Source organism: Clinocottus analis, unplaced genomic scaffold, assembly GCF_023055335.1.
Source record: "Clinocottus analis isolate CAN_PGR_092001 unplaced genomic scaffold, fCliAna1.0.p SCAF_4, whole genome shotgun sequence".
Lineage (NCBI taxonomy): Eukaryota > Metazoa > Chordata > Actinopteri > Perciformes > Cottidae > Clinocottus > Clinocottus analis.
The window spans coordinates 3,390,640-3,403,371 of NW_027176153.1; the positions used below are offsets into that span (position 1 = coordinate 3,390,640).

Here is a 12,732-nt window from a genome sequence, read left to right on the forward strand (position 1 = left end):
CTGACCACCAGAGGGCGACTCCTCTGGTTGTATAGAAGTATATGCTTCATGTGTTAAAGCTGCATTCTCTCTCCTGACCACCAGGGGGCGACTCCTCTGGTTGTATAGAAGTCTATTCTTCATGTGTTAAAGCTGCATTATCTTTCCTGACCACCAGGGGGCGACTCCTCTGGTTGTATAGAAGTCTAAAACATTGCACCTTTGCTTCCTCTCGGGCTAAAAGCGGAGCGCTGCTTCAGAAAAGAGAGTCCTTTGAGATGTCCACTCTTCATTTCGATTCGTCCTTTTTTCTTCCTCTTCTCCTTCTCCTCCTCCGGCGGCACCGAGGGAAAGACGGGAGTTGAAGGGATGAAAAGGAAGAGGATGAGAAGAAAGCGGGGTGTCCCTTTGTCTTCTGTTCAAGGTCGCCCCACAAGAGGCCATTAAATATTTAGGTTGGACTCCGGAGAGCGTGTTTCATTAGAGTGAAAAATGTGGATCCATCGGGTGGTGATGGAGGGCGTCGCTATCCGTCATCCAGCTGCTCAGATTCATCATGAGGGGGGGGGGGGGAGTCGACTCTGCGTTGTTGGCTACAGGCTGCGTTCAGTCAGAGAGTAACTCAGTGGTTTAAAAGGATGAGCTTGTGGAGGCAGCCTCTTCAAGCTGAGATGATGCATTATTCATTCATTCAGGAACAGTCTGGACCGTTCTTTGTCTCCTTTGGCCCGACTCGTCCCGCTTGTTGTCGTTGGAGGTTTCTTTTCAGGACTCGGGGCGGCCGGAGCGGCCTCGTGCTTTCAGGTCGTCGTCCGTACGTCTCTTTGTTTCGTTCATCCGACCCAGTTCTCAGGAACGTCCGGAGGGGACGTCTTCAAATTTGGTAACAAAGGTCACTTTGTCTCCATCCCCCCAAAAAAAGTTTTGCCCATAACTCAATCATCCATGTGCAAATTATTACACCTTCACACAAATGTCTAATCGGAAACTGTATGAACTGGTGACTGACGTGGAAACTACACGCACACAAACACACACACGCATACACCTCTATCTCCTCCCATGATCTTGTGCGACGTCTTTGCTGTTAAATAAAACACGAGAGAGAAAACTAGAGAAGAAGAAGAGGAAACATTGCGCAAGATGTAATGTTCAGTGTACATCTGTGTAGACATAACTCTCACACACTAAAGGGAGCCGTGAGAGATGTCGGGGTGAGGGGGGTGGGGGGGTTGTCAGAGTTGCTGAGCTTCTCATAAAAAACCCCTACACACACACACACACACACACACACACACACACACACACAGATATATCATTTAGCGTAGGTTATTGCTGCCACAGGCAATGCTTGCCCCTCTATTCCCTGGGAGCCTGCGTTGGGAGGATGGTGTGGTTTGGTCGGTGATGGGAGGAGCGTCATTCTCTCGCTCCATTGCTCACTTCCCTTCATTTTATTATTTGTTATTGTTTCATGTATTTCCCTCTTTCCCACCTCGCCCCCACCACCCGCGTGTCAATCAAACTCTCCAAATTGACGCGCCTCTCACTCGCTGTCACTTATCTCTTCGGCGCTTCGTCGTCTTTCGCGTGTCAGCCTGCTGTCTGTGTTGAAGTGCAGCTTATTTAACACATTTAACACCAGGGGGGAGGGGCTTACCTGGCTTGGCTTTTAGGTTTGGGTGTGTGTTCCAGCATCACCCGGTTCAGGGGCATGAAAAACACCATCGCCCCCCCCCTGACTCACCCAGAAGGTCAGGGTGCTCGCTTTGATAAGTCCATTAGTCCGACTCTCAAGCTGTACAAACCATCACCGCTGTGTGTGTGTGCGTGTGTGTGTGTGTGCATGTGTGTGTATGAGCCAACTGGAGGGATCTTTGAAGTGATTTCTATTTGAAGTTGCAGTAATTTCTGTGGAATCAGTAAAAAAAAATATTTAAAAAGAAGAAAAAGATGGCCGCATATGCTATGCTGTCTATAGTGTAGTAACGGCGTTAAGCGCCACTGCAACACGTTAGCGCTGACGTCGCATCCTAACTGCTCTGTGAGTTTCGCAGCATCTGCTTGAAAGCATTATGAGGATTAAAAGACGTGATGATGATGATGCAGTCAGCAGATAATACGGCCGCCGGCTGCTGCCAAAAAAAATAGAGAGGAGAAGAGAAAGACCCAAAGACCAGCAGAGAGGATCGGTCTCCAGCGGGCCACGGAATATTATATATATATATATATATATATATATATATATATATATCGGGATACTTGCAGTTCATTGTCTAAACACAGCTGCCCGCCATTGCACTTCAAAGGCCGTCTCCACCAAGAGCTTTAATTGTTAATCTGTTTTTTTAGGGACATGGATTTTTTGCTCAGATTAGTTTTACTCTAATATTTGGTCTCTTTAAACTTCTGAGAGGAGGCGAGAGGACAGAATGGGAACAGACGGGAACTTGAAATTGACAAACAAGCAACATTAGAGAAGTAAAACTTCTCCAGCGGCACATTTGCTCGAGTGTGCGCTCGTTTTATTGACCTGCCTGTAAAATTAGTAAAAGTAGTGGATGGCAGCTGGTACTATACTGTACTATAATCGCTATACTGTACTTTACTGTACTCACTATACTGTACTATACTCACTATATTGTTCTTTACTCACTATATTGTACTATACTGTATTAAAACACTGCGTGTGAGAATCGTCCTGCACTATCACCAGCGATTTACCACCGATGTTTGTTTATTCACTCGACCCACATTCAAACAATAAAATGTGTCTGCAAAACTTTGCCAGAATCTGTCTGGTTGGTAATGCCGACGCTGAGGTGCGGCTCTCTGCAGAGGAAAACCAAACACAGGAAGTCAGATCCCCCCTCGTCTCAAATCCTGCTGCACGTGACGAACGAGCAGAGTTTTATTTACTCACGCAGCTTTTTATTCCTGTGTGTGCGGCCTCTCGTGTGTGTTGTGTTCATTTTTATTTTTACATCGGCATGCTGTCGTTTGATGTGGAAGATGCAAATCAGCCCCGCAGAGACACTGATCGACCCCATGTGGTCCCGTTAGCCGTGTAGATCTGTGTGTGTTTGTAGAAGGGGTTACCGGTGGATGTGGTCCCGTTAGCCGTGTAGATCTATGTGTGCGTGTTTGTGGGTGTAGTCCCGTTAGCCGTGTAGATCTATATGTGTTTGTGGATGTAGTCCCGTTAGCCGTGTAGATCTATATGTGTTTGTGAACATAGTCCCGTTAGCCGTGTAGATCTATATGTGTTTGTGAACATAGTCCCGTTAGCCGTGTAGATCTATATGTGTTTGTGAACATAGTCCCGTTAGCCGTGTAGATCTGTGTGTGTTTGTGGATGTAGTCCCGTTAGCCATGTAGATCTGTGTGTGTTTGTGGGTGTAGTCCCGTTAGCCGTGTAGATCTATGTGTTTTTGAATGTAGTCCCGCTAGCCGTGTAGATCTGTGTGTGTTTTTGATTGTAGTCTCGTTAGCCGTGTAGATCTATATGTGTTTGTGAACATAGTCTCGTTAGCCGTGTAGATCTGTGTGTGTTTGTGGATGTAGTCCCGTTAGCCGTGTAGATCTGTGTGTGTTTGTGGATGTAGTCCCGTTAGCCGTGTAGATCTATATGTGTTTGTGAACATAGTCCCGTTAGCCGTGTAAATCTGTGTGTGTTTGTGAACATAGTCTCGTTAGCCATGTAGATCTGTGTGTGTTTTTCAATGTAGTCCCGCTAGCCGTGTAGATCTATATGTGTTTGTGGATGTCGTCCCGTTAGCCGTGTAGATCTGCGTGTGTTTTTGAATGTAGTCCCGTTAGCCGTGTAGATCTATATGTGTTTGTGGATGTGGTCTCGACAGTCCCTTTCCCATCAAGTCATTAAACACGCAGCTGCTCACGCACACGTCAGATTTTCTGCAGAATGTTCTGTGTAATTAACCCACAAGACATCTGCACCACCCCTCTTCCTCCCTCTCTCTCTCTCTCTCTCTCTCTCCCTCTCTCCGCTCCTCCTCTTCCTCCTCTCCCATGTGATGTACTTCACCTACAAATTCCTTTCATCACAGCGAACCCGGTGGATTTTGTCCTGACGCTGAGCCGCAATCAATAGTGTGTTAATTAGCTCGTAGATCGACTCAGATATCCGTCACTGCACACACACACACACACACACACACACACACACACACAATGGACAGGCGAGTCGATTAGAGAAATTCATATGGACAGACAGCAACGATCATTATCGGTATTGATTCATTATTCTTTTTAACTCCTAGATTAGTACCCTCGAAAACGTCTGAAAATGCTGTAAAGAACGCCGTCAAGAACGTTTGAATCTTCACATTCTTTGTTTTGTGCAAACAATCAGAAAAATAACCTAAGATATTTTTATTTTTCCGCCATAATATGAGATCACGTGACTATTACGTTCAGTTCGTGCGATGAAGACAAGCTGCGGTCGTCAGTGCCACCATTGAATATTCAATTTCATATTCATAATCCGTTTTTTTATTTGCCTGTACTAGCCTGTTTCCCCACAGCTTCACTTTCCCTTCCTCCGCTCAATTAATGTCAAACGATATTCATTTCATGTAGTTGGGGGCAACTGTGATTCAGTCTTTCAATCAGAGGGTCGGTGGTTCGAGCCCCGGCTAGACCATGTAGATGTGTCCTTCAGCGAGACACTTCAGCCCGAATGGCTCCCTGTTGCTATGTCTACGGTGAATAGAGCAAAAATGTAAGTCGCTTTGGATAAAAGCGTCCGTTAAATGAAATGTAATGTGTTAGAATGAATGCCGCGTTCGTTTAATATTCAAAGGCAAACTTAAGCGTCTGTCTCCGCTGTGAGGGAGCTGCATTTCATCCGGTTCTAAAAACAGCAAAGAGCTAAAATATTGTACCTTCGGCCAGAAAGGCCGTTATCGTTACCGCTACCGTCCACTAACTTAATATCCGGTCGGCCTGATTCCATCTGAATGCAGCGTTTGGTCTCAATAACAATACATGACTCGGACGATCAATCCATTATGAGGAATTGTGGATACACTTTCTGACAATCAACTTATCAATTCGTCTGGTTTGTCATTCGGGAATGAGAGACGAGTCCTCGGTCCAAATAGACTGTAAACATGATTTCATTGCCGTTGTGACTGAGACTCGAGACAAGTAGATGTTTATGAATGTGCGTTGTGAGGTGATCACGAGTCACACCTGACCTTCATTAGCCTATGCAAATACAAGTAACCTTCCCTTTTAGAGCGGCAGCTGGCGTTCTTCTCACGCACGCACACACAAATGTTTGGGCCCTGCACTTCTTCTGGCCCCTCGTTATCGGCGGCGAAGGAAACAAAGATAGTGCTGAACCCTCACAAATCCCTCCTTTGGTTTCCTCTGCCACATGGTAAATAGTAAATGAAGGCCCACTGGAGGACAAGCTTCTCTTTTGATGTTTTCTCTCAGATCTCCAGCGGAACTTTCCTTCTTTCTTTTTTTTCGCGCCCCGTTTTTTTTTTTCTTTCCCCCGCTTCTTCTTCCCCCGGACTCGACAAACAAAACAAAACAAAACAAAGGAAATGAAAAGGAAAAGGGACTCAGACACAGAGGCGGAGATTTGACAGATTTGGCAGATTGTGGAGCAACGGTGATGTGAAAACCTGTATTTGAGAAGTGACTCACTCCAAGAGGAAAAAATTGCAAGGAAGGAGGGGCGGAGGGGGCTAAATGATTGACAGCTAAATGAGTTGGCTTTAGTTCGGCACGTCCACACAGGCAGACTGACATCGAGCCTCAGAGGACGTGCGGGGGCTTTATGAGCTTAATTAATTTGACATCAATCTCTAAAAATGATCCCTGAACTCCAGAAAGTGACAGTGGGAAGTCAAAGGACTATGTGTGTGTGTGTGTGTGTGTCTGAGAGACGATTTATGAGCGTAATTATTTAACATGCGAGGATATATAACTGGAATTGTCACTTGTTATTGAGGACACTGACCTATATTGGCTAAAGACAGCAATGCCTCCAGCAAAAAAAAAAAAAAAAAAAATGCCACCAAGTGTTCACTTCTGATGCCATTAGCTCGCTGTAAGTCACACTAAATGTACCGGAGCCATAGGAGAGGGAACTTGAGTCGATATATATTATAGTCCGTCGCTGTCGGCGGTGATCGGTCGAGCCGTGAGAAATGACTGATTTCCTGTTACGAGCTCCCAAGGTTTGGCATTCACTGATTAAAGGTATAAAATGTCTAGAGCGTTGGGTTTTTGTCTTTATATGTATATGCAGTATATGTCCTTGGGGCAAAAGCTCGCCTTTAGATAGAAAATGTCCTTCATGTCGTTTCTTTCATCCTGGCCTCAACATCTTTGTGGTTTCCCACAACTGCATTTCTTGGATGAAAAACATGGCTAAGAAGTAAGAGCTTAGTCTTTTTCTTACCCTCCTTCTCCTCTCTTTCATTCGCGGATGCAGACGGGTTACACATTCACTGAAAGGTTTTTTGACAATTGGGGAAATTACATATGAGTCATATGCTGGACGAGCGTGTTCCCGAGCGTTCAGACCATAAACAGCACAAATCTGGAACGGTGAGATTGAAAGAATACATCCTCCCCCTCGGGGGATCCTCGGTGTATATATATATATATATATATATATATATATATATATATATATATATATATATATATACACACACACACACACACATTGTATCAACATCTTGAGATAAATTCCTGAATAATCGGACTGCTCGAGTTACGAGGTATTTTTTTCAGATTAAGAATTTACAGTAAAAATATGGAAAACCCTTTAAAAACAGCAGGTTCTAGTTACTACTACTCCATTGGTAGAAAACATCGTCAAATGACACACAGTTTCCATTTTCCTACAGAACAATATATATTATATATATTTATTTATGAATTAAAAAAATATATAAAAAGGATGTCCATGTTGGACACACTACTACTACTACTACTGGTATATGTACTATGTGCTAGCAACAAATTGGGGAAAAATACAAAAGCCAAGTTAGACTCACTAGACTCTGACATTTACACAGCCTGCTGCAGTGCATAGACTAGTACGATGCAGTAGCACAGACTCCTGCATAGTTAGACCAGCTAGCACCGATGCTAGCTGGTGCTAGCTGGTCTAACTGGGTCTTACTTGACGCACAGTTTGAGTGGAAAGGGCACAATCTGGACACTGAACTGAATGATGAAGGTTCATTCAGTTTGTGACATCATGGGTTCGAACCCTGGGCGGACGGCCTAACCAGACGATTGTATAAATGTAACTATTGACCTTATTTTTATTGGTTTTGTGATGTAATTGTTTAAACTAGAAGATGGAATAAACAATTCTGCTGGCCTGGAACTTTCAAATTTGTATTTTTTTAAATAAATATATTATATATAAATGCCAGCGGGTAGGTGGTTTGTTGCTTTGGATGGGGTCACGTTTTTTTTTTTTTTTCTACAGCATTAGGCACTATGGTAGGCAACAACATTTAAATTTAAACAGAATAAACGCTACTTAAGTGACAGGGTAACAACTTCAGTCATGGTTGCACATTTATAAAATTACACAGCAAAGTGCATGCTGGGTAAAGCTCGCCCACTTATCTTTAGTTTTATCAGTTTTGTGATGTACTGTAATAGGTTATAGTAGAAGACGATATACGATATATGATATATATATAATGTTGCATACCTACAATTATGTATATGTCAATGTAAATATTGACCTTGTATTAAGTAAGTATTATACTAGAAGATTGAATAAACAAACAAAAAAACTTTATTATTTATTGCAAAATCTTGAGACAAATTGTGAATTTATAAATGATTGTCCAACTTTATTGAGCAACCTCATTCTTGAACTCGTGCAGTGGTTCTCAAACTGTGGGGCGCGACCCTCTAGTGGCGGAGGAACATTGATCTTCCTCCAAAGTGCGGCGTGACAGAAACAGTTTGAGAACCACGTGATTCGTCTGAGAGCACACCTGAAAGTGTCCTAATTGATTGTTAGCTGGCCGAAAACAAAATAAGCGGCGGCGGCGTACTCAGCAGTGCGTGTACTGTGTAGTTCCGTTAGCTGTTAGCAGTTAGCCAGTCGTATCATCCGTTCCGTTAGCTTGAAAGCAGGGGGAGGTTCTGTTCCGGTGAAGTGGTAAAATACAAACGTCGTATTGTCTATTCCGTTAGCTTGTAAGCAGGGGGGGGGGGGGGGGGGGGGTATGTTGCTAGTGCCGCAGTAAAATACAAACTTTTTATTTTACGGCGATGGTGAAACGAGAGACTGGAGATTTCTTCGCTTGGACTGGCAAAGAGATCGAAACGGACACTCATAGTCATGTGACGAATCATGCTCGGACACGCCGTGACCGTCGAGACCCAATTGAGTAGCGAACGTCATCGTTTTCCAAACTCCTCCATTTTTGTCTGAGCGAGGACGTGAACCCGGAGTTTCCAAACTCCTCCGTTTGCAGGTGCCCCGAAACTCTGTGTGAACGTAGCAGGAGATACGAGCGGTAAATGTGGACACGGCCTTAATCTCACCCATCTGTGCGTGTGTGCTACACAAACACTGCACAGCCTCTCCTCTGCTGTGACAGCTTTACTGTGTTTGACTCCCACCCCGACCACAACGGGGGATCCGAGCCCTCCATGAAAACGAAACAAGCGCTCACTCATGCGGCGATATTAACTCGTACGAGCGCACACTTTTACAGGGAAAACACACAATGCGGTTGAAAACAGGGTACCCCCCCCCCCACCCTCCTCTACACACCCCCAGCTGTTAACACCATCTTGTGTTTGACACTGGCTTTATACATATGCTAATTCACCTCCATTTCACCGCCACCGTAATGGATGGGGTGAGACCGGCAATTAGATAAGAGAGAGAGGAAACGGAGCGAGAGAGAAGAGTTATGAGTGTCTTATCGAGCCGGCACAGAGACAGACCCCACTCCTCCGCCCGACTCCACACCTGCGTTTCATTCATAAATAAAACATTTAATCTACATCTGGATGAGCGTCAATAAAAGCTAAATGTTGCAGCGTGCGCGTGACGAACAAGGATGAAACTCGGCATCTTTGTTCCCGTTATAATTACACGGAGCCGAGTTAAGTTATAGGTTGAATGAACGTTATATAAATAGCCGGCGTTGCAGACCGTCAGTCCCCGCCCCCTCCCTCCTCGTCCCCTTTGGGTTTTGTGTCTGTGTACCCGGTGTGCGAGGAGGGCAGCGTGCCCGACGCCGTTTTAATTGGCATGGCAGAGCGCCAAATGATGGCTGCCTGGCTGGCTGGTTGGGCGGAGAGAGGCCGTCTCTCAGAGTGTCTGCCTCTCACCGAGTCTGTTTCCGAGTCGATGACGGCCATCTGCCAGCCCCAACGGGCTATTCTCGGCGCCGGTTGCCCACATTGTGCGTCAGCGCACGGGGGAACTCTGTGCTATCGCTCGGTCGCTTCCCGGTGTGTGTTTGTGCGCGCGCTGGCTGCACGCGCTCGCCAAGAGCCAACAAGGGTGTTACAGTAAAACAACGCCGCTGTATTATCCCCCTTTTTGTTGTTTTGATTTACACGTTCATTGTTTCTGGACAGCTCATGTCTGCAGCTCTGGTTTCCACTGTGTTTACCACCTCATGTTGCAGGTAGCTTAGTTAGGATTTTGTTAAGAAGAAATGGCAGAAAGTACCAGCGATGTTAGACGGTAAAGTTGCAGAGAGTTTCCTAGATAAAAAATTTAAATATACAAAACCAGCTCAGTGTTGCAAACTCTTTTCATAAGAAAGTAGCGAGCAGCACCAGCCACAAAAGTTGATAAATGTAGAGAGAAAGCGTCAAAGTCGGCAACACCGACAACCCCGCCCCCTTTTTGGCCCCCTCCGAAGCCACGCCCCCAAAGATTGTCATTCCAAATATCGACAACAAACATGGAGATTGTTGATACTCGATACTGAAAGCTCTTATTGCTTTTTATTTTTGCTCAAATGATTTCATCCATTGATCGCTGTCGGGATTTAATGAGACATTTTGGAGGAAAACATGTTTTTGAAGAAGAGCGCTAACCCCGCCTGAAGAGGTGAGGTCAGTCCTCGGTGGGATCTCCGCTACGAGCGAGCGCCTTCCACTTGGTCTGTATCATATTCTAAATATATTGATTACAGCAGCTTGTAGTTATTTTCATTCTTGAATTAATCCGTTGACTAAAAATGTCTGCAGATGGTGAGAATTGCCCAACAAAATGTTCCCGAGCGCCAGGTGATGTGTTCAGGTTGCTGGTTTTCGTCTTAAACCAAACAATATAAATATCGATAGGAATATTCTCTCCATGCCCCTCGTTGAACAGCTGAAAAGCTCGAATGAATCTCAATTCTTTCCCCGTCAGATAATCAACGACTCGCTGCGGCTCAAGCGCTGCGTTCCCAACCCCAAACTTTCCTTCTTCTTCTTCGTCTTCATCTTCATCTTCTTCTTTGTGCCCATCAAAGCAGCTGTTTACCAGCCGCCGGCTCTCTCTCACTCTCTCTCTCTTCTGCTTGTGTGTTCACAGCTCCTGGGCTTCGTGTACGCCTGCTATGTTGTCAGCGCCATCACCGAGGAGGAGGACAGCTGTGAGTCGCTTAACACCACACACACACACACACACACACACACACACACACACTAATCATTCTTGAAACAGATCATAGCAGCAATTAATGAATCACTCTCAGACCTGCTTACGCAGATGTGATGGAAAACTCCAGGACTGAGGAGAACAGAGCTCCATCTTTTCCCCGTATCCACCTCTCCAGCCCTCCCTCCTCTCTCCTCCCCCATGCCATCTGGGCCTCTCTCTCTCTCTCTCTCTCTCTCTCTCTCTCTCTCTCTCTCTGCCCACCCAGATCCCTCTCCACACCTCCTTCAGCCCATTCTTTCCCTAAATCCTCCTCCATGTGTCCGGTGGTCTTTGCCGTCTTTCGAGTATTTTTGTGTGCACCTTCCCCCACTCTCTCGTCTCCACACACACACACACACACACACACACACACACACACACACACACACACACACACACACACACACACCGTCCCTCCTTCATGCACGCTCACGCACGCTCGTCAAAACATGCACTCGCCTCCTCCGAAGCGGCTCAGTGTGTCAGTGCTCTCGGCCGGGCGGCGGACTCCTTCTCGGGTCGCAAGAGGAGAGGGAGAAACCGGAGACGGACCCTCGTGATGAACGACCGAGCTGCCGTGACCTCACAGAGGTCAGCCAATCAGAGGGCAGGAAAACAGTTGATCTAAGGGTCCGTCGTAAATATCTGATTAGCGCCGCAGTTACTCTCCGGTGAGGCGGAGCGATGTCCGCGTGCACGGGGATCTGTCTTTCCGTATTTGTCCCATTTGAAATATCCGCCCTGAATGCATAAACGCTCTGCGAGGATTAGCTGAGATTAAACGGGGTTTCTCAGGGACATATTTATACACACTCAGGGCCCCGTGAAATCCTTCTTATTTTTGCTCCAGATTCAGTTTGTTTTCTTTCCTTCTCTTTTTTTCTGTGTCTTGCGATCGGAGCACATTTCTCCGTCAGAAAGAAACTTGTCTGCTCTTGTGATAGATTAATACAAATTCCACATTTCATCAGAAAAAATATACAAAATGTAATGAATTGTTATCAACCAAGGTTATTTAATATGTTTATGAATCCAAACATCTTTTTTGTGGAATGAACTGCTGTAAATTTAGTCGTTAGTGTCGAATTCCTGAGCTTCATCTGACCCCTCTACACCAGACTTATAATAAGAATAACTTTATATTTATATAGCACCTTTAAAAACAAAGTTTACAAAGTGCTCTACAGAGAAGCAAAGCACAGTCATACACAACTAAACAAAAAATGGAAGTGCAAATGGAATAGAAAACAAACAAACAAATAAAATATACAAAGACAAACAGGGGAACAAAATAACTGCATAATAGATCATAGGAGGACGTCTCGCGCCCTCATTGGCTGCGACCACAGGGTCACGTGGTCACATGTTGAGCCCGCGAGGTGACGCTGATCCGTGGCGTTTGTTGGGAAGCTCCTCAGCGCAGAGAGGACACCGAGCGCCTCTTCGACGTGCCTGCGTGTCCGGAGGAGATCAGCCTCTCCGTCGGGGGAACCACGGCGAAGCAGCGTGACCCGTAAACACAACCCAAACTTAGTGGTATCGTTTGCGGAAAAAAAAAAAAAGCGGGGAATAACCGCTTTTCGCAGAAGGGAAAACCCTGAATCTTCATAAATTGCATCCACATTTCCATCCACGTTGAGACGGCCGGGTCCATTTTTAGCATGACAGCCCGTGCTTGTCAGAGCACTGATTGTGAAGTAGCACCCAAAAAAGATGCTGTCGTTTAGATTTGAGCACGGCGTGAAGCACGAAGCGCCACACGCACTCAACGTCTTAAACCTGTGTCCACTCTTGTGTAATTTGGGGGGAAGGCCGAGCGATGCAGAAGTCCAGGCAGTTCTTTCTTCGGTGGTCACATACCAGAGGTTCACTGGCTGTGAGCGGCTAGCATCAGGACCCGGCGCTGGGCAGCACCACTTAATCACCCGCCGGCCCTGAATAACCCCTGGAGGGCAACGCCACCTCAGCACGAGTCAAGTCAACTGAACAAAAAACCCCATAAAAACAGACTTTTCCTTTTTGTGTCTTTGTGGCCTTTGAGCTCCCCGTGTGGCACCGGTTGTGTTTGTTTGAATACA

At 45.7% G+C, this 12,732-nt stretch overlaps 1 protein-coding gene across 2 annotated transcripts in view; it reads left to right on the forward strand.

Annotated features, from left to right (window-relative positions):
- The window catches only part of nkain4 (sodium/potassium transporting ATPase interacting 4), a 48,266-nt gene that overhangs the window by 25,318 nt on the left and 10,216 nt on the right, over window positions 1–12,732 (forward strand). For both annotated transcript variants that reach the window (XM_068598641.1, XM_068598640.1), the window contains exon 5: window positions 10,547–10,607. In XM_068598641.1, the coding sequence (XP_068454742.1) occupies window positions 10,547–10,607 (61 nt within the window). The remainder of the gene's footprint in view (window positions 1–10,546; window positions 10,608–12,732) is intronic.